Below are 23,198 nucleotides of genomic sequence, written 5' to 3' on the forward strand. Positions count from 1 at the left end.
AGAGTGTGATTTACAGTACATTTAATTTTGGTAAACTACATCACGAACAGCAAACCTAAATCACACCTGAATGTGTTTGATGAGCACCTGCAATTTTCAACAGACAATGGCTGTTGTATGAGAGTGTAATTTGATTGTCATCCTGTCCACATAGTTTAACCCCATCTTGTCCACGTATACTGTGATCAGCACTGTGTGAATTAAACAATTTTTTACACACTATTCTGAATATAATCATGTATAAAGTGGTTTGATGGCATTTCGAGTGCAACTGCCCAGACCCTATTCAACTGACCACTATACACATTCAGCCAATTACTTTGTTCTAATTTCGACCTCGATATTTGCAAAGTTCATAATACTGTTTAGTTTCATTACTGTAGGATGCAAGGCAAACGCAACGTAAATTGACCAATCACAAGCGATGGATTATCCAAACTGTCACTTTGCATGCTTAAATTGGTTGCGTTGCACTTGGTCCTTCTCCTTGCGTGTATTGTTACTTATTCTTTTTTACAATTTTTATTACTTCACTGCCATGATTGTATTTTTTTAGACATAACATGTTGTGTAAAGTGAATATAGAAAGGAAGCGAAAACTTGTTGAATGTGCTGACAAGGTCAGTGAACCTCCTGTAAAGGTAGAGAAACCTGATGAACCGGAACCAGTCATTCAAGAGCAGGTCATCATATATATATATATATATAATTAATTAAACCTTCAAACAATATAGATATACTCTTTAAGGCATCCTGTAATTGGCGATATCGCTGTTGGATGTATGTGAAATAAAATAAAAAATATCTCATACTCGTACTTAACTTAAACTATTTATTTTTTCAAATGTATAGATGTCAACAGGAAAAGCATTCAAATTCTTTGACAAAAAGAAGATTGAATCTGAAAAACCAGAAACATGCTCAAGTTGTGATAGTCGACCACATTACTACTGTTCTGATTGTTTAATGTATCTGTGTCGACAATGTATCAAACATCACAAAATAATCCCTTCATTGAAAGATCATCCACTATGCACACTTGATAGAAACGAGGAGGAAGGTACGGATGGGCAAAAGCTATGCATTGATCATAACAAATTAATAGAGCACTACTGTAAATCCTGTCTCACTTACAACTGTGAAGATTGCAAGTCTGTTCTTCGTTGCCTAATTAATAAACATGACGTAGTTCCGATGAAAGATGCCGTAGATGAATTTAATGCAAGCGTTACTAAATCTATGAAGCTAGCTGAGGAGGTTAAGAGAAAGTTAAAGGAAAAATTACATTCCATCTCTAAACAAAAAGCAGACTTAGAATCAAATGTCACTTCATGCAAGAAAGCAATTGAACTCCAGGCAAATGAACTCATCAAAAAAGTAAAAAGACAAGTCACGGAAATGAACGCAGTTGTTGACAAGAATCACAATAAAATGATTAAACCCGTTGACAGCAAATTTACAGATACTGTTTCAATGCTTAATGAAGTAAACATGCTGACATCATCAATCAACAAAATGATAAATAAACCAGAAGAAATGGAAACGTTTAGCTTACACAATTCAACTATCCTTACAGTAAAGAAGAGGGTTTCTAGTCCTGATTTTGTTAACCCAATAACAAGTATTCAACAAACTTTCTTTCCTTTTAAACTGGTGGAGCTGGTGAATAAAGAAGGCATTGGTAAACTTGTGATAACCAAGACTGGTATTTACAAGGTTTCCAAAGATGATGAGTCAATTACAGTGACAAAAGGACAACCATTTGCAGTTAAAGTAATAGTTGCGGCAAGTAGTATTACATTTAAATTAGCAATAACTCTGGAAAACTCATCTGGAAATATATCAGCTACCCAGGTAGAATACCAAGGAAATGGAGAATATAAAATAAATGGTGAATGCAACGTGGAAGGAGATTGGAAGATGGACATCACAGATGGAGATGAGCATATTGAGGGGTCACCAGTGAGTATCAAGGTGGAACCACTTGGATGTATACAAACCATTGGTAACATAAAAGATTATAAAAAAGATAAGAAGAAATATAAAGTCGTAGATGTAATGGTAGATGCAGATGGACTTCTATTAGTTTCAAGTGAGAGTAAAGAGGTGTTAAAGTTCAATCAATCAGGTACATTTATTAAGAGGAAGAAGATGTCTACAAATGTAGGACATATGAAACAAATAGGTGATGGAAAAATGGTTTATAGTGATAAACTATTAAATAAGAATGTTGTAATGTGTGATAAGAAATTTAAGACAATTCGCTCATTTGGGGAAGGTGTGTTAAAAGGTCCGGAGGGTCTGGCATTGAACACAACATCCAGGATGTTGTATGTAGCAGACTATCATGAACACTGTGTGTTTAAATTCAATATTGATGATGGTAGTCTACTGGGTAGGATAGGTTCAGAAGGTAGTGAAACAGGCGAAATGAAAAACCCAACAGATGTTGCTGTAACAATGGATGGTCATGTGTTAGTTACCGAATTTGGAAATAATAGAATACAAATGTTCAATGCTGATGATAAGCTGATAACGGTCCTTGTAGGTGATTCTGGTGACGAAGATGGTAAAGTCATACATCCTCAGTGTGTAGCCATAGACATGGATGAAAATATAATAGTATCCAGTGATCACAAACTACAATTATTTGATAAAAATGGTATCTTTATCAAGCGAATAGATAATGAAGATGGGCTGAAATCTCCTAATGGAGTCGCTGTAATTTCAAACAAGCCTAGAAAACTAGCTGTCGCAAATTTTGGAGCCAATAATGTAAAAATATTCAATTATTAGATAACTTTCATGCATATATAATGACGATAATGATATATACGTAGCGCTAAAAACATATTTTTTTTTGCATGAATTATGTTTTTACAGCCTTTTCTAGTAATTTTACCAACTTTTAAACAATTTCAACTTAAAATCATGTCATACGAGCACTTCGAATAGGACAATTCGCGCGCGTTTTTTATGAAAAAGTTCAAAAATTCGTCATAATTATACCTTTTTTTAGACACTCATAGTTTCTAAACTAAATGGAGTTTATTGTTATTACTGTACATAATCTGGAAGTTGATGAGCTGTAGATATCGGATCATGCATCAAAATAACCGGACATTATGACGTCATCGTATGGCCACTCGACTATAAAAGGATTTTTGTATCTTTCGTCATAGCTCATCACATTTAATAGAGCGCATCTCCACTTATCCGTTTTCCATTTTCACCCCGATTTTGATATTGTCTAGGTCAATCATCTTTCGCATGATTTACCATTTTTAAAATGTTGATGACGTCATCATGTTCAAAAGCGTAAATAACTTGGGTCACTTATTTTCATCATTCTAGTAAATTTCAATATGACTATAGAATGGTCCCGAGATAACAACTAAACTTCGGCTTAGTTTGATAGAAGAATGTTTTTTTAGAGATAGATTATACGATGTTTGATAATAGTGTAACATTTTTGTATATTATGTCTATTAGATTAGTTTGATATGTGATGAATTAATTCATTCATTATACATTGTATATATATATATACGTTAATATATTGTTTAGAAGTACTGATGAAGAAGTCAATCTGTGGCGACAATGAATGGACCCGAGACCGGACTATCTTCGACTTTTAAATAATAGAAAGTTTTGAAAAATTTGTTAGGATAGAAATGTACGTTGTATGATGTGTATGTTTATTGGAAAATGTGTGTACAGTAGTTAAATTACTTTGTATACAAGTTGTGATGAGAAAACTGTTAGTTGATCGTTAGATGTGTACATTAAGTAAAAGTATAAATAAAATAACAAATAAAATTCGTTAGTAAAAATTTATAATAAGAGTAAGAGTAAGATATAGATATAAGGAAGAAAAGCAAAGAGATTATGGAGCGGCTGTTCCAGAATATACAACAGGGGTGATCTTGTCAAAGGTCAAGCGCCTTCAGCCTGCCACGTTTCGATATTCAGTATTGAAAATTTTAAATTAAAATATGTTTATAGATTCTGTAACTAAATGTACGTTGTTATCATTGAATTTGTACGATTTTTAGTATTTGCACACTACTAGGGTCTTCCTTGGCTTTGCTAGGTCTTTTCTCTGCATGGTGTAGAAGGCGACATTAAAAAAATATATTATACAAATTTGTTTTCGGTATTTAGATTTTTTTAAATTTTGTTTTCGGTTGTTTCGATTGTTTACGGTAATTAGACTGACCCCTCGCGCAATTTAAACAACTGCCATCATAAGTCTAAAGTAGCCAAAAAATATATCATTTGAGTTTCAAATGTTTCAGTTTCAAATGAATCATGAATGCACAGAATTTTAAGAACATCAATGATTGTCATCCACCGTACCATCTGATAAATGAAGATAATATGCAAAGTAGCTTGATTTTTGTCTAAAACCCTAACTTTTCCCAAAGTAAAACATTCATTAATTGTGGTTGTTTGAAAAAGTCATGTTTTTCTTTGAAATCGATGTAAGGTTTTAGTTAACCAATTTATTGAATGTATGGTGTTATTATTTTGAGTTCTAAATTTACAATAGTTAGCGGAGTTACTTATTTCTACCAATCTGAACAAATTGCGGGACTTATATAGTGCGGGAAAAATAGATGCCATGCGTCCAACTTAGTAGGAAGGTGAGGTGAGGTATGTAAACCATGTATTGGATCATGAACAAAACAGTATAGGCTCAATTCGTAAGATTAAATACAATTTTTATTTCTCGTTCTGACTATTTAAAATGAAATATTAGTAAACATACTGGGTATATTGACTACTGTAGCCTCTCATTTAGCAGGTGGCTTTATATAAAATAATGTTTACATCAAATAAAACTTAAATAGGTCTATACAATTCCGGTACTTTCCAGGTATACATATCATTCTTTAGGACTAGTATTATATACGTGGAAGTACAATACCTTGCAGTTGATAAAAGGCAATTACTTATTTCCTACAAACTGAGATTGAATTTGCAATACTCTTTTACTGTCAATACTGCTGTAATGATACCGAATGTTGCGGCTAGAAATACCATTTTCAAAAGGTTGATTTCAACAGCGTCGACGTGGCTTCCAGCAGCTCTTGACTTCGCAACTTAATCAAAACATACAACACATAAGTATAAGTAACTTCATCTTTCACAAGAGTGAGTATATCTTGCTTTTATATTAAAACATTTATATTATTATTAAAAGTCATTAAAATGAAAAATTTGATATTTGGATTTCTATGATTTACCGGACCTAAAGCACGACGAAGAATTGGCGTTGTGATTCATCGATCACATTATTCTTAACTCTGAAATTCGGGAATTAACATTTGTTGTCGACGATTGGTGAAAGTTTGCTTAAAAGCATGCGCTATTCTTTCGTGTCGAAAATCATTGTAACTATCTATATCGCTCAATCAAAACTAACTGTAACTGCAAGAATTATCAACACAATATTACATATTCTATATGTAAAACATTAGAGAGCAATGTACTATATATTATGCCAATATACATATATGTAAATGTGAATCAATATTAGTGATTAGTGACTATGTATAAATCTTAAGTTCATAATTATATTTGGTTTATGTTATGTTATTATGCTAGTTTAAGGCAGAAAAAATATTATCAAAATAATTATTTAAATTTCTGAAGTTGTATACACATTTTCATTTGATGACTGGATATTGTCAATGCCTGCTAGAGTTTCTGTATCTTCTTCTTCTTCCACGCACTTTGTTTCCAAACGATCCATCCTGTCATCTAGGTCATTCGTATCGTCTCTCTTCTTGTTAACTATGGAAACAAATTGGCAGAATAATGACAACGTTGTCCGATTTTAGTAAATAATGATTAGGACGTCTGCATATCAAGCAGATGGTCCGGTTCGAATTTCGGTTGGGACGATTTTTTTCTCATTCCACAGATTTCCTCATCTTATCGTTTAAAATTAATTAATTAAATTTAAGTATAACACCGGGCGGTTTAGAAATAATGTTCTATACCTAATGTGTTTATATAAAAGTATTTCTCCGGTGATCCCGCTTCGTGAATAAAAATACTGATAAATGAGGGCGTATCAATTTGATCTCTGGTGCGCGTGCGTACAATTGAGGGACTAGGTACTGTTCCGCAGTACCACGCCGAGAGTGTTAAAGAGTCGCTATGCTATCGGGTTTGAACTATACCATGAAAGCCCCAGTGGTCTAATGGTTAGGAAATCTGCATATCAAGCAGAAGGTCCGGGTTCGAATCTCAGTTGGGCCGACTTTTTCTCATTCTCACAGATTTCCTCATCTTATAGTTTCACATTAATTAATTAATTAATTGAATTTCAGTATAGCACCGGGCGATTTAGAATTAGAATTAAGATACTTATATACATAAGTATCTTGTATATAGGTAAGTCTACTAAATAACTGACCAGACAACATATGTATATATAAGATACTTATATACATAAGTATCTTATATATACATATGTTGTCTGGTCAGTTATTTAGTAGACTTACCTATATACATCTTCACTTTTCTTTGTCTGTTAAATATTATGATCAAGATCATTACAACACACCCTCCACACACACCTCCAATGACATAAGCCAAATTACGTTCCTTCAAAAAAATTAAAAGAATATAATGAAGTAATTGTTAGGCATGGTACAAGCAATACTTTGATTCCAGCACAAAAACTACTGACAAAATAATAGTTTTCCAATATGGTAAACGTTGAGATATAATGTTTAACGGTGTTAACATAAGTCAAAACTATTTAATTAATTTTTTGAAAAAATGGAATTTTAATTTGTATCGTAATTTATAACCCTGTAATTCTCAGTTGAAACTGTGTGCTACTGATTAGCGATCAAAAAGTTTACCAAACAGCAAAATATGATAAAATAGAATTATTAAAGTATATTCTATGAATTCTACAATGTTTACCTCTTCTGGACCCCCTTTCGATTGTGGTGTGCTAGAAGAAACTTCAGATAGATAAAGATAATAATTAATATCCATATGCATTGTAAAGTTGTTTGGATACACTTTGGTATAACCAAAATTGAGAATCATGACATGTTTTACAAACAATATCGTTTCAACCTAAATACTTCGTTGTTATTTTATCATTCGGGATAGCATCATCGATCACAAACCACCGTGTTTTCTTACAACATTTCTTAAATTGAGATTATGGAGTAACTTGACAGACATTTGTATACAACGATTGAAACGAGTGTGCACTACTGTCAGAACTATACTTCTTTAACAAGCCTAGTCTATCAGGAATTATTATTTTTTTATTATAGACTTATTTTTTAACTTACGAGGAATGTCACTGCAAATCGTTGATCCAATATCAGCTTCGGTATAGCCATCACACTTCAGACATTCCGTCTGTCCTCTCTCAGGCTGGTAAAATTCATGTGCACATTGCTCACACACTGCATCCTTTCCACGATACGATCCAGGAGGGCAGTTTACTAAAGAATAATTATACGGACAATATTTGTCAACTAACGATATTGAAGACAATACTTAAAATGACATGAAATGTGATTTATCAACAAACTTAAAGATAAAGCAATACAGGAATCAGAGGTAAACCTCACCATATTGTTGATTGATGTAGGCAAAACTTACGGCAAATTCTTGATCCAGCGTCAGTATTAATATAACCATCACATTTCAGACATTCTGTTTGTCCTTCTTTGGGCTGGTAAAACCCTACTGGACATTGCTGACAGACGGCAGGCAAGTTATAATTACCACGATACGATCCCGGAGGACAGTTTACTAAAATAAACAATAAATAAACAACAAAGGAAATGCCGTTTTCCCCTTTCAAAACATAGATCAAATCAGAAATACAGTATAAAGCTCTGTCTACACTATCAAACGTTTTGTGACAACACAAATGTGATGTGCCCCTATATGGACATGATGATGTCATATCACTACCATATGTGGGCATATCACTACTATATTTGGGCACATCACACTGTTTTTGTCAAACTAGTTTGACAGTGTAGACAGAGCAAAACGCAAAACAGACGAGTGATCAGAAACATTATGTGAACTTACCACAAATGTATCCATCGACGTGTGCGTATTGATGATTAGGACAGATTGGACCGTTTAAACCTGAATTGAAGCCTATCACTTCCAATACTTCACCTTGATGTTCAAATAGTTCACCTTGACTCAGCAACTTCTGAAGTTGCACACCTTTGTCATGGATATCGTCAATCTTATCTTTTACCCGTTGCGCTGAATCCTGACGACTTGAAGTTACGATATCAATAGATGATGCAGCGGTACTTTTTATTTCGAATGTTATCTTTGTAAGAAAGGTTTTCCCTTGTGGATTGGACTCCTGATAGTTTAGACATTTTACTTCAGGGTCATCATTACTAATGACATTTGTAATAGTATCTTCCAAAGATGCGTTTGGTGACTTGGAAGAGTCTTCTCGATAAAGATCTATAGTTATATTGTTTGAGTATTCCGGCATCGATATGTTGAGAATGTGAAGTCTAGCAGCATTTGAAAGCACTCGTCCGTGTTCGTTCCATGCTTCGCACGTATACCATCCATCTTGGGTAAAGTCTGGGCTTAATATCTCAATAGTTGAACTATTCTGCCCTTGGATGAATTCCATATCTATTGACAACGACTTCTGAAAATACCATTGATAGTCTGCTAGTGGCTGAGCTGAGGCTTCACAAGTGAAGTATGCGCCTTCGATATTGCCATGTTCAATTTCAGTATCTTGAGGATGCTCGCTGATAATAGGAGCGAACTCAACTGTGACGTCACAATGTAACGACGACACTGACGTCACTTCATTTGAAGCCAGGCAGGTGTAAGTGCCAGAATGAGATGCGTTTGCCTGTTTTATAGTTAGTGTGTTTGAATTGATTCCCTTAAGTATTTGACCATTGAACACCCAAGAAAATGTTGGTGAAGGATTTTCAGTTGCTTGACATGCCAGAGAGAAAACCTCTCCTTCGACTGCTATTATTTTTGGTTCTGGATGCTGAGTGATAATAGGCGCTTCTAAGCATACATCATTAGAATCTTTGAGAAAAGCAACCTGATCTAGTACAGTTATCGCGCTTGTTTCTGCATCATCAGCACTTGACGAATTGCGGTTAATAAAGGTTGATACAAATTCATCGAGTACAACAACATCTTCATAACTTTCTCTATCTTCTGACAAATACCTTAAAGCAATCAATTCAGTCGTTAAACAGTCGTAGAATGATTGGCAGTCCGTCAGGCCACTGGAATTGTAAGTATACGTGTCCATTACAATTTCCCATTAGTCAGAATATCGGCCTCAAGTAATGTTTTTGTGTTGTTTGCCTTCATCTTCGCAGAATCAATAACTTTTGTTAAAGCATTTTGTTCAACTCCGTCATCTTGGTCGGCGTCTTCTAAATCATCCATATTCAAGTTGAAATACAGTAATGCACTGCTATTTACAACACGTGGTGACGTTGATGATAGATTGTATAAGTAGTCGTTTTGAAACTTCTCTTCATTTTCTAATGCATCAGCAGTATTAGCAGCTTTGCTGATATTGACAATCTCTAGCAGCGTTTGGAATGAACGTTCAATAAAACCCAGTATGTTGTTATAGTCTGCGCACCTCTCTTCATTCTGAACGACTCTTTGATCTCTTTCCAGACTGCTGGTGGTAATATTGAGACCTAGTGAGTCGTTGGTTGGCGTATAAGATATTGTTTGCATAGGTGGATGTATGGTAGTAGTACCGCGTTACTTTCGAAGTCCAATATGTCTCGTATCTCTTCGTCTTCTAATTGATCTTGATATATCACCAAACAGTTCTTCCGTAATGAAGAGTGCAGCATTTCCAATAGTATAATTCAAATTGTTGGCGTCAATTAATACTTGAATCTGTACTGGAGTAGATAACAGCGTTAAGGAACAGACTATTGGAAAGGTAGTAGCATCTTCAACTAGATCAATGCTAAATTGTAGTTCTTCTAACTTTAAACTTTCTTCGAGTGATCCGTTGAGTTGGTGTTGCTTTATGATCAGCCCTGCTTCAACATCGTTACGGATTTTGGTAAATGCATCTTGAGTATTGTTGAGATTTCTCTGTAGTGCCAACACTCTGTCTGATACTACTTTATGTTTGTTCAATGCATCATCAAGTTCGATTGCAGCTTCATCTAATGCTGCTTCTGCAACTGATGCAAGTAAAATAGCCGTATCGAACCCATCAATTGGTAGAGCGAGATCGGGTGTTTCTTCTTGTATTATACCAAACAATTGACTTCGTTTTTTTCGGCATTGTTCGTTACTGTTAACACAATTTGCATCCGAAATGTGTACACTACAAGGAACTTCCTGTGTTTCAAATGTTGTTATCTGACCCACGACCTCATTTCTGATACAAGTGCTACAAGACTCAAACATAACTGTTATCTCAACCGGTTTTAGACACTCTTCACAACATTCACCTTTTGTAAACGAAACTCGACTGCCCTTTTTTACTGACTTTACTAAATTCATTACCCCACCAAGAAGGTCCTTAGTATAAAAGCTGACACCTGCTTCAACAAGTTTTACTAAATTAAAGCTGAATGTGTTAACAAGTCTGGGCCTAGTTTTTATTGCAGTAATTTAATTGTTGTCTTGCATAACAATCTTACATGGAAATTATTATTATTAGTCAGAGCATTATAAGCCAAGGTAAACTAAAGTACTTGTACCCAATAACTTCACTCAATTTTGATTTGTACTGTATTGATTAATATTATAGATGAAGTTTACGGATATCCAAGAATCCCATAAAATAAGCGATGCCGAAATAAACAAAACGTGTATGTATGTGTAACTTTTGATCATTTTCTGATGTCATATTCATGGGCATATATGGGCACATCAAACGTTTTTGACACATAAAGTTTGATAGTGTAGACAATGCTTTATACTAGTTTAATATTTCAAATAGTAAAAATTTAGAATTTTATTTTTTCTTATATAAACTAAATAAAGTAATTGGACGGAAAAAGAGAAATTGTTCATATTTATTGAGCAGTCGGACTATAAACTATAAATACATTATTAAACTCACATAGTGTACTTTAGAGACGTTTAGAATTATTAATAACCACCTTTGTTGAAAATATTGGCATGCATAGGATGGCTACTTATTATTATTTCAACCTGTCTTCTTCTGCTTTCATTATATCTAAGACGCTCCTGAAGATTCATCATGCTGTGAAGAATTAAAATAAATCTGTATCCAATATTTTTAAAAACTTGAGGGCATGTGTTAAAGTGGGAAGCAAGTATGGAAAGCAAGCAAACTGCTGGTGATCTTCAAATTGATCGCGGGTCACATACACATAAGATTATTTTAATACATTAAATGTTGACTTACAAATCGTGAGGTTCTAATGCAGATTTAGATTTCTCTGTTTTGCAAGCCTTTCTTTTAGTGGGGTCACAATTGGTGAAGAAATACCATCATCAATTTCTCGCTTCTGCTGTGTTTGCAAATCTTCACTTAAATTAAAGTGGTCGCCTGGCATCTCATTGTTAGCACCCAAAAGGGTTTCCTCTGGCATATAGGCAGACAGATTCCTCTCTCCAATAACTTGGTTATCTTTAGCTCTTTTAAAAATATACTCAGTGTCAACATATTGATTTTGATCAGGATATTCTTTCTTTATAATTCCTGTTTGTTTTCTACCAGATAGAGCAAGATCTCCAGCAATTGAATGATATGTAGGGCTGCTCAAATCCAGTGATTGTGATTTATAGAAATCTCTGTCTTTCTTGTGTGGGGTATGTGTTGCTGTTGAATTGAACATACTACTTTCTCTAAAAGGAAACGCAAGTGAACTTGCACCACTTAACCGCATATCACTGCCGAGGTTGGAGAGAAAAAAGTCTGATGAACTGCGTTTACGGGGTGAATGGGTCATGTCTTGACCAAAATCAATGGACTGGCGAGAAGACGCTGTCATGTTATTATTGAATTGAACAATTACACTTTCTCTAAAAGGTAACACAAGTGATCTTGCTGGTTTCTGTTTCTCGTTCATAACCTGATATTTTTGCACTTAGCCTGGAAAACTCTGCCTCCTGGATTTTGATAAAAAGATATTACAACAATGTTATTTATATCAAAGCAATAAAGGGCAACGCAATGTTATTCAATAACAGAACATATGAGTCAGCCACTGTCACATACAGACAGCTTTCCTCATCAAGAGGATTGATTGTCAGAATACGCTCTATAAATAAGGTAAACTTATAAAGAGAGTACTGTACTGTTTAAAATCAACCTTTTATTTCTGTCCTGATTTTGTTTTGCCGTTTATAACAAATATTGGCACGTTTTTGAGCGATAAAATCAACGGCTCATCTGATGTTTATTTAGAACGTATCTGTTGATATAATTTATAATCGATCCATGTAAATTTTAAAATAAATTTATGTAAAGAGAGGCCCTTCTCTTTCTCCACTGGATTAGCGTTATTAAACCTAAACATCTCCTGCTGGGGCGGCGTAACAGCTCCCTGGGCCTAACGCTAATCCGCGGCCTGGTTCAGACACAAAAATAATTTTTATTTGAATTGCCCCGTGTGGGATGATTAAAGATTTTTGAATTGAATTGAATTGAATTTAAGGGTAACATTATATAAATAAAAATAACAAAAAACTACGATGTAAACTTTCATACATTGTCATGAATGTATACATATAGTTCTATCTGTTTTGACCTGATCAGAGAGTTTTAAACGCAAGGCATTGGAATGTTGATCGTTGTGTCTGAACACCTTGGCTTTTAACGCCACGGATTACCGTACGCCTTGCGTAGATAACGCTACCCTTAGTGTCTTATTTGGTTATCTGGCTGCCTGGAAGACGCGTTATCGAGGGCAGCACAACTACACTGTAGTTACAATAATTACAAGGTATCGGTTGGCGGACAAAACTCCGCCTGGTAGACATTCCGCATGGCAGACAGTCTGCAGCAACATGCAATTGGGATTTTCCATATCAGATAAAATTACTAGGAAACATTAAACCGCATACGTTGCAGTTTTAACGAATTATAAAAATAGCCTTACAATCAACAGTAGTACAGTATTTAAAAACAACCTACATAGAGGCATAATTTCGATTGTAAAGTATACACAGAGCATTGATCGTAAGTACGTTTATTGGAACTCTTTTAAGTAAGTCTTTTTGGTCGACGAGTTTGCATAGCATATGCCTACCATCACTCACAGAAGGGCGTGTCGAATTACTGAAATGACCGTAGCCAATCTATCTTCATCAAAATTAAAGGTCCAAAAAAATATCAACAAAGAATACATCTACTACGAAAAAAAGGACAAATTGTGTGAACATACCGTAAATCTTCTAATTGTAACCCTGGGTTATTATTCCTTTATTGTTTTTTAGGGTGGGATACTATTAGAAGGAGGTTACTATTAGAGTAGTGGGTTACTATTACTAATCTTAAATTAGGCACCTGAAAATAATAACCCACCCTAAATTTTCCGGTCAGCAACTCATAGCAAAATAATAAACAGTACGAATAAACAAATTGAACTCCTAACTTTATTTTATAAACTCAAAAACACTCAACCCCCACCCCCTCCATAAATAACAGCGTTTTTATTTTGAAATGTTATAGTGTACAGTTAAAAGAATTTTTTTGACCAAATAAATGCATCGGTAGCCGATCACAGTTGATTTTACCTTGTCTGATTGGATCCTGTCTGTTGTGCAATCCACTAAGAAAAGATCAAATAAGTACAATGAGTTATGTTTTGGAAATGGGCCTATTCTATATTAGTATAACTTGGATCAATCCATTTTTTTTTAATGTAGAGTAGACTGATTTTGTTCATTCACAGCACTATAGTAAAAATATGTTGCATTTAATTAGTTGAATTACTGAATAATTTAGGTAGAGCCTCCTATTTTTAATTCATTTTTTTAATAGAAATTATCAATACCGTGTATTTAGAATAAATAAAATTAGTTTGTGCTACTGATATATTATTATGAAACAGATCCAACGTTTGCGAAATGTGACATAAATGAAAAATGTTACACAAATGTTTAGTACTATTAGTAGTACATAGACCTATTACAAATTCAGACCCCGACCTTATATGATAATAACCTGTACTGTATAATTATTACCTCCGCCAAGGAGGTTATATTTTTATTTGTATATAGTTCGGTATATAATTAATAATCGATCTATACATTTATCGACCATACATTGGAAATTACTAAAAGAAACAGATTGTTAAATAAATTAATATGTAAATCAACCACTGATTTTCTAATTGTGTTTATTATTAAAGATATACGGTCCTCCAAAAACATGAAAAAAATGAAGATTAATAAAAAAAAAAGACTTAATAAAGTTAATCACTTTGGTAAAAAAATAATGTTTTCACTTACAAAATGACAAAATAATTTCAACCAAAAACCCATTAACATTGACAAAAATGTTCAACAAAAACATTTAAAACAATTATTTTTGCAAGGGGACAACATATCTTTACCGCTAATTTATTAACATTTATAGTCAAAAGTTACTTCAGTACATTTAACCAGGTTAAAGAGTAAACAGTAACAGTAATCTAGGTTAGGTTATCTAGTAAATACAATTTGATCTCTGACTTGATGTATAATTTTTTTTTCTTCATCTTTTTATTTTTGATTTTATTCATTTATTTAATCTTAGAAATAGAAAAACAATCAGATGGATTCTTGAAGTTAATGGTCAGAGATGTCTTAAGAGATTTTTGTAGAAGATAACAACAGTAAAAAGATGCAGAATCAAGGGAAGATTTACATAGTGAAGACTGAGCCAACAAACATTATAAAGATGCAGAACCAAGGGAAGATGCAGAATCAAGGGAATCTTATGATGCCAAACCAAGGGATGATTTCCACAGTGAAGACTGAGCCAACAGACATTGTGACATTGACAAGCACTGGCCAATCTGCAGTAGTACGAGATGGAAAGCAAGTTATGATTTCAACTCCACAAGGAATATCTCAGAGGCAACTGTTCAACCCGCCTCAACATCTTCAGTTCCAGAGTCAACAGGTTATACGTCCAAAGCAACCACCTAATATTTCAATAACGTCTAAACCACAGTCATTGCAACCCAGAATAACACAAACTGCAACTACGAGAGCTAAGATAATTACATCTTCACCAAGATTTGTTCAACAGGTTCCACAGAATATGGCCAATCGGAATACGTCCATAAAAGCTATTCCAGTGACGCAGTCGATGCAGATCGGTTCTCAGGAGTTAACCCGATTACCAACTTCAACAGTGACGTTAGCCAACCCACAGAAGCATCTGATGCAACACGTCATAACAGGGGGCATCCATACTGTCAAAAGAAGTGTCCAACCTCTGCAAGCTGGTGTTAAACAAACCTCAGGAAAACTCAATGTTCCTGTTGTGCAACCGACAGCTCAGAGTACTTCACAGATTATTTTGCAACTATCCCAACAGACCACATTCAACCAGCAAAATGTAGCTATTCAGCCTGCTCAGTTACCATCAAACCACCCTTTCAAAACCGTAGTGGGAAACCCAGCAATAGTTCCTCCCGTTAAAAACAATAATAAATCATCAAAAGCATTGATCGCGAAAGGACAGCCCCCACTTCAAGCCACACAAACGCCAACAAATATGACTCAGAAAATTCTTAGTCAGCAAGCAGTACCGTCATCGATGGCTAGCATTAGCAAAATTGTCAACACCTCTTCTGCGCAACCGCAAATAATCTTACAGCCACAAGTGTTCTCACATCCCAATGTGATTTCACAACCACAAGTAATCTCAGAGCAACAGTTAAACTCACTCTCGCCTCAGATCATTCAGTCGCAGCAGATAAGTCAGCAAGTGGTTAAAGGAAGTTCATATCAGGTTAGTGGTGACATACTATTAAAACCGGTAAATATAAAAACTTGCTTCTTCCCTTACCAGTTATTTTATTAGTTTGCAAATTTTCTTTTTACTGTGTCACTTTACTGCATATCATTATCACCAATGCTATACTTTTATTACTGTAGCATAAACTGACTTAACAAAAGTGTAAACAATATATTTAAAATTACATGTTTTTATTATTCCATTAGTTGCCATCAGAATCAACGAAAATCTCAAATCTGTTTACTCCAAAGCCTGAAGACTTTCAAATGGAAGAAGGGGCAAAGAAAGATCCCGTATCCACAATAGACTATGCCATCACGTAAGCTTTCTGAAGATAACTGTTATAACTCCAAAATATCTTGTACAGTTTGTTGTATCAGGTGTTGTCTTTTGAGGCAGGGCGGTGCGATCACACTCCCAAGATGCACTTATAGAGTGTGATTTACAGTACATTTAATTTTGGTAAACTACATCACGAACAGCAAACCTAAATCACACCTGAATGTGTTTGATGAGCACCTGCAATTTTCAACAGACAATGCCTGTTGTATGAGAGTGTAATTTGATTGTTATCCTGTCCACATGGTTTAACCCCATCTTGTCCAAGTTTACTGTGATCAGCACTGTGTGAATTAAACAATTTAATCTTTACACACTATTCTGAATATAATCATGTATAAAGTGGTTTGATGGCATTTCGAGTGCAACTGCCCAGACCCTATTCAACTGACCACTGTACACATTCAGCCAATTACTTTGTTCTAATTTCGACCTCAATATTTGCAAAGTTCATAATAATGTTTAGTTTCATTACTGTAGGATGCAAGGCAAATGCAACGTAAATTGATCAATCACAAGCGATGGATTATCCAAACTGTCACTTTTCATGCTTAAATTGCTTGCGTTGCATTAGGTCCTTGCTTGTATTGTTACTTAATTTTATGATCTTTTGACAATTTTTATTACTTCACTTCCATGATTGTATTTTTAGATTTTAATTTGTTTTTTTTAGACATAACATGTTGTGTGCACAAGAGAATATAAAAAGGAAGCGAAAACTTGTAGAATCTGCTGAGAATGTTAGTGAACCTCCTGCAAAGGTAGAGAAACCTAATGAACTGGAACCAGTCATTCAAGAGCAGGTCAAAGGTAACTAGTATCAATATACTGTCAACTAGATACATAAACTGGAAACTCTCTTGTAGCGTTGTACATTATTATTACACAGGTCATTTTTTAATCAAACACGTATGGAAACATACTCCCATAATCACCACAAAGTTGTGTCATGACCTTACCAGGTACCCATTTGTACACCTGGGTGGAGAGGCCTAAGGAAACAAGAAATGCGATGGGTGTTGGATTCAAACTCATGATCATTATTAGTCCAAAGTCCAACAAACTGTAGTGCATGCCCTTATGAATATATTTGTTATCATGACATCTTCTAATCTTTCATAAAGATTTATAATCTTCAATTCATAAATAATTTTTAAGCTGAAGCTGAACCAACACAGACCACAGAAAAACCTGTGCAGACGACACCACTACTACCACCACCACCACCACCGCCGCCACCACAATCAGAATTTTCAGAATTTTACTTAGAAGCAACCGGCTCACAACCTGTGCCTCAGAAGTATTTAAGACATGTAGGTTTCAAAGCTTTGTATTTGATTGTATTTGCGCCATCTGATTGGTTAATTATGCCTCACATGCCATTCATTATTTTGCACTAATAACCACCACTATTAAACATTTGTGTTTTAAAATGTTCTACCACACAATAGTACAGTCACATATGTAAGGAAAACTAGCTCCACAGCTCAATATTTGTGCCAAAATAGATTTTATTGGCTAGCTTTGTTATTTTTGAGGTGCTGAATTAAAAAAAGTTAGGTGCCATTTTTTTCGACCACCCTTTCAGCCGCCATTTTGAATTTCTTTGTCATCCATGGTATCGGAAAGGGAATGTAATACTGATATTTTTATCCCATTACATCCATATCAAAAAATGCATAGTTACATAGTTATTTAACAATAAAACAAGTCACATATATTTTTTATATGCAATATTTTATGTTCAACTTCAATTTATTTATATAATGAATAAAGTTCATGTTCAATAAAGGTCAAAAGGTCAACATTTTCTCAAATAAATTTCTGTTTGGTATCGTAGGATAGCTATTTTTAATTCTGAATACAGTTTTACTATAAATATCTATTCAGTTTTCCTTTGTTTTTTGTCATAATTTTCCAATTATGTACATAAATTACATAAAATTTACAATGAAAAAGGTCTCCTTCGTATTAAGATAAATACGGTTTTTCTTATTATGAGAAAGAAATTAATAGAAAATAATTACTTGCTTAACTTTAAAAGTATGAAACATTTGATTACAAAATGTTGATATACCTTTAGTTATAGTTTATGCATGAATGTTTGCAATGTATAATACTGAAAAGTATTGAACAGTATGTATTGTATGTAATCATTTTGTAGCCTGGAAATTGACAAAATGTTCACTACCTGACCTGACCATTTTTAAGAATAGATGTAATCAGATCAAAGCAAACATTAAAATCACACCATAAAGTGTATTTCTACTACTTGGTACAAACATGGATTAATGAATCATTAATCCATGGTACAAACAGTATCTTGACAAATTTCAAATGGCTGTATAGGATTATTTCATGGAGGTAACAAGACATAAATTGAACTCATAACCAAATAATTAGTTAAACAATTCTTATTAAATATCTACTCATACTCTTTAACTTAATAAATAGTTACCTTTATGTCAAATCCTACACCCTCTAATTAAACTATTTATTTTTTCAAATTTATAGATGTCAACAGGAAAAGCATTCAAATCCTTTGACAAAAAGGATCTTGAATGTCCGATCTGTTTAGAAAGATTCACAGAACCAAAAGCACTTAAATGTCTTCACACTTACTGTCTTCGCTGCCTACAAGGCTTAATGAAAACACACAGGCCTAGTCAGATACGATGTCCAAAATGCTGTAGGACATATGATTTAAAAATTGATGATTTGAAAAGTCTTCAGTCAAATGTGACGATAACTTATCTACTTGAAGTTGTTGGGAAGATTGAATCTGAAAAACCAGAAACATGCTCAAGTTGTGATAGTCAACCACATTACTACTGTTCTGATTGTTCAATGTATCTGTGTCGACAATGTATCAAACATCACAAAATAATCCCTGCATTGAAAGATCATCCACTATACACACTTGATAGAAACAAGGAGGAAGGTATGGATGGGCAAAAGCTATGCATTGATCATGACAAATTCATAGAGCTCTACTGTAAATTTTGTTGCACTTACAACTGTGAAGATTGCAAGTCTGTTTTTCGTTGCTTCATTAATAAACATGATGTAGTTCCGATAAAATATGCCGTAGATGAATTTAATGAAAGCGTTACTAAATCCATGAAGCTAGCTGAGGAGGTTAAGAAAAAATTAAAAGAACAATTAGATTCCTTCTCTAAACAAAAATCAGACTTAGAATCAAATCTTACTTCCAGTCGGAGAGCCGCGTTGGGAAATATGACCGTTATCGCTGAATTTTCGACTTCGCATGACGTCATAAATTTTAGAAGCCCTCTCTCGGCACAGAAGCATCAACGTTTCGCGCGAAAACATTAGCATAAAGTATACGTCATTTAATAGCTGTTTAATAAACATTAGTAGGCGAAAAATTAACCATATATGGTAAGATCAGTTCCTTATATGTTTAAGATGTCGCAGGTCACCTAATTTTCTGAATAATTTGTTGGATTTGTTGTCAGCGACAATTTCTTTCCAAAGTTCGTGTGCGTCCGTCAAAACTGAAGTTTTCTAACAGGTGTTTGTTTACAAATTTTCCATTAGTGGGATTTGCATCCCATACAGTGAATTACCAAAAAACCGACGTATATGGATAGAGTAAGTATCAATAGTCTGTTTTACGTTAAAATTGGCTTGAAACCCTATTTAAGCTTCCTATAGCGAACATTTTAAAAAAGGTCCTCATGTCATATATTTTTACGTCTCGCGGCACTAGTTCCGTCGTGTGTGGTCCATGGTGTGTTGATTGTGGTTGTTGTAGGTGAGTATATGCACGACCTGGTGGATCGTTGTCGTATTATATCGGCCTAGGCCTAGTAACATGTTCTGTTAATAATTTAAATACTTTAGTTACAATTTAGTATTATTAAAGTATCGTTACAATCCTACTCTATATTGAAGATGCATTGGGAAGTTTTAAAAAGATAATTAAGCAAATCGCAGCCTGATACAGGTATAGGCCTACCTATTCTATAGTTAAATATTTATTTATAGTAAAATTATTGACAACTGAGGGGTACAATTTATTTATAATATTAATAATTATTACAATAAACAGACATAATGAAATTTTGTATTTGCTGCTTTTTCATGGTAGGCCTATATCTGAAAATGTTTTCAGGTTGTTGAATAATTATACTGTATAACGATGCAATGTTTTGTTCATATCATAGTGACAATTATTTAAATAGTTTCATTCATTACATTTCAGCTATTCATTTTCATTTTAGGTTTTTTGTTGGTATCAAGACTCGACGATTTTCTGTCTCGTTCTTCAATATGAGGTTGGACGGTGGAAGCTGTAATGGTTTTGTCGATTTCAATATCATTGCTGCAGCTGATAGTTTTTCATTTTATTCGCTAATAATAATATAACATATACATTCATACGCATTCAAGTTTTAGAAGCGTTTCAGATCAGTCAATGATAAGATATAAATTAAGTTGCAATTGATTGATTGATTTACTTTATCAACCAGAGTCACACAGATACATACAATATAAACATATAAAACAATCATAAAATCATTACAACCGTAAGACTCACGTAAGTTAATATGATATAGGCCTAGCTAGTTTGTTATGTTTGATGAACAAGGTGCTATTTAAATAAAAGCAAGTTTTTATATACAGTAGTAGTATTTACTATTTATATCAGTATTGTTTGAAAGATATTTGTATTAAAAACTGCTTTTTCACATTCTGTATACGTAAAAAAAAAATTGGTTGCTTGTGTGAAATGCAAGTTGTATCTAATAAAGTAATATTTATATACAAGTGTGACATTTACTGCCAGATACTGAAATACTGAGTACCAACCAATCACTGTAACAATACTCAAGTAAATGGTGGACTTATATTTTTATATCTTGGTTTCAGCTGGGCCCATAATTATCTTTTTTAAAAACATGACCATATAAAAATACACGTTTGAGTCTCTGAAACAAACATGCCCGATTTTATAAAACATTCCCCATATATAAATTGAAAATGGGTTTTTTTTTTTTTTTTTTTTCCATTTATTGTTTTTTTAACAGTTTTTTATTTGTTCTGGGCCTAGTTTCTCCTTCAGGCTTCTTCTTGCTTGGTATATGAGCAGAGCTGGGATAGACCTACCACCAGCCTAGACTATAGAATACCCAGCTAATATTATTAACACTCACTAGGGTAGGCCTACCTATCTAATATTAGTATTATATCAGAATTACTCAGCCTAGCTAGGCCTAGAAAATACTATTTTTAGGCCTAGCTAGGCTAGAAATCAAGTAAGTAATTATAGTAGGTAGCCTTTCCTAGCTCAGAAACCAAATAGAACAATAATCGGGGAGCAAATTGAAATCTTAGGCCTATGACGTAATACGCCTGCATGAAAACCGTATTGAACACAGACACGATTCGGTCCGGGACGATTCGTACCAGCTTCGTAAAACGTAAACAAAGTTTCAAAATGGCGATTTTTCGATCGAAACAGAACAGAAATGTAGTAGGTTTGGTTTGATTAGTGGGAGTTGCATCCCAAGAAAGCTTAAAATTAGATTTTTATTTTAATAGATAGCTTAATAGTTTATCTTGAAAGGATTTTAAATTCGCTTTGAAACCTTATCTAGAAAATATGAAATTTAATGATTTTTTACCATCATTTAAAAAAAAATTAAAGTAAAAAAGTTTATACATAAAATAATGATATTTCTTGAAACAAAAAATCTGTGGAATTTAGATCACAGTTTTTATCATTATTTACGCTTGTAGTTCAACTATTGAAATACGTTTATTGATTTCATTTAATATCAAAATTATACCATTTTCTAAGTGTACTAAAATAGCAAAAATGCCAACATTTTCCACGAAGCGCGCCCTCACAATGAATGAAATCAGTGATGCGTTACCAACGCGGCTTTCCGACTGCTTCATGCAAGACATCAATTAAACTCCAAGAGACTGAAATCATCGAAAGGGTAAAACAAAAAGTTGCGGAAATGATGGGAGTTCTTGACAAGGATCACACCGAGAGAATTAAACCCATTGAAGACAAAGTTACAGATATTGACTTAATTCTGAATGAAGTAAACCTGCTGATGTCATCAATCAAAAAAATGATGAATAAACCAGAAATAACCAAAACTCTTAGACAACATGACACAACTATACATACAATTAAGGATAAAGTATTTAGACACAGTTTTGATAAACCATTAAAAAAAATCATTCAAAACAAATTTATTCCTTCTTCCGAACTGGTAGAATTCGTGAATAAAGAAGGCATCGGTAAACTTGTGATAACCAAGAATGATATTTACAAGATTTCTAAAGATGATGAGTCAATTACAGTGACAAAAGGACAACCATTTGCAGTGAGATTATTCGCTGGTGCCAGTAGTACATTTGACTACAGCAATGTATTTAAATTGAAAAGAATTCTGCATAACTCATCTGGAAACATATCAGCTACCCAGGTAGAATACCAAGGAAATGGAGAATATAAAATAAATGGTGAATGCAACGTGGAAGGAGATTGGAAGATGGACATCACAGATGGAGATGAACACATTGAGGGGTCACCAGTAATTATCAAGGTGGAACCACTTGGATGTGTACAAACCATTCATAACATACCAGATTATAAAGAAAATCGGAAGACGTTTAACGTCGTAGATGTAATGACAGATGCAGATGGACTTCTATTAGTATCCAGTGACAGTAAAGAGATCTTAAAGTTCAGCAAATCAGGTACATTTATTAAGAGGGTACCTGTGTCTCAAAATGTAGGATATATGCATCAAATAACTGATGGGAACAATTACATGGTGTATAGTGATAGAATATCAAATAAGAATGTTGTAATGTGTGATAATAAATTTAAGACAATTCGCTC

At 33.9% G+C, this 23,198-nt stretch overlaps 4 protein-coding genes and 1 long non-coding RNA gene across 6 annotated transcripts in view; 2 read left to right on the forward strand and 3 right to left on the reverse strand.

The window, feature by feature from the left end:
• LOC144838650 (uncharacterized) overlaps positions 1-12,068 on the reverse strand; it is a 34,808-nt gene extending 22,740 nt beyond the window's left edge. Inside the window, exons 1-2 of one of the 2 annotated variants that reach the window (XR_013611683.1) lie at positions 11,420-12,068; positions 11,203-11,254 (exon numbers count right to left, since the gene is read on the reverse strand). Coding sequence is in view for 1 of the 2 variants with exons in the window: in XM_078694080.1 (XP_078550206.1) it covers positions 11,433-12,008 (576 nt within the window). In the remaining variant the exon portion in view is untranslated. Of the gene's footprint in view, positions 1-11,118; positions 11,255-11,419 lie in introns of those variants that run through there. The other variant, XM_078694080.1, reaches the window with a different exon arrangement.
• LOC144838649 (uncharacterized) overlaps positions 1-23,198 on the forward strand; it is a 45,079-nt gene that overhangs the window by 20,079 nt on the left and 1,802 nt on the right. Inside the window, exons 4-5 of the mRNA XM_078694079.1 lie at positions 557-683; positions 853-2,278. Coding sequence (XP_078550205.1) covers positions 557-683; positions 853-2,278 — 1,553 coding nt within the window. The remainder of the gene's footprint in view (positions 1-556; positions 684-852; positions 2,279-23,198) is intronic.
• Positions 5,575-6,564, reverse strand: LOC144838850 (uncharacterized). The gene is made up of 2 exons (XR_013611718.1): positions 6,516-6,564; positions 5,575-5,799 (listed from the first exon to the last, which is right to left on the reverse strand). It is a non-coding gene; the product is annotated as an uncharacterized LOC144838850 (long non-coding RNA).
• LOC144837048 (uncharacterized) lies at positions 6,795-9,313 on the reverse strand. The gene is made up of 4 exons (XM_078692030.1): positions 8,086-9,313; positions 7,645-7,797; positions 7,329-7,484; positions 6,795-6,986 (listed from the first exon to the last, which is right to left on the reverse strand). The coding sequence occupies exons 1-4, from the start codon at positions 9,311-9,313 to the stop codon at positions 6,862-6,864; spliced, it is 1,662 nt and encodes a 553-aa protein (XP_078548156.1). The 3' UTR covers positions 6,795-6,861.
• LOC144837049 (uncharacterized) lies at positions 14,952-19,071 on the forward strand. Its single transcript, XM_078692031.1, has 6 exons — positions 14,952-15,964; positions 16,177-16,289; positions 16,983-17,119; positions 17,468-17,622; positions 18,824-18,998; positions 19,043-19,071. Exons 1-6 carry the CDS (start codon positions 14,960-14,962, stop codon positions 19,069-19,071), a joined length of 1,614 nt encoding a protein of 537 aa, XP_078548157.1. The 5' UTR covers positions 14,952-14,959.

Source organism: Antedon bifida, chromosome 3 (genome assembly GCF_963402885.1).
Source record: "Antedon bifida chromosome 3, ecAntBifi1.1, whole genome shotgun sequence".
Classification (NCBI taxonomy): domain Eukaryota; kingdom Metazoa; phylum Echinodermata; class Crinoidea; order Comatulida; family Antedonidae; genus Antedon; species Antedon bifida.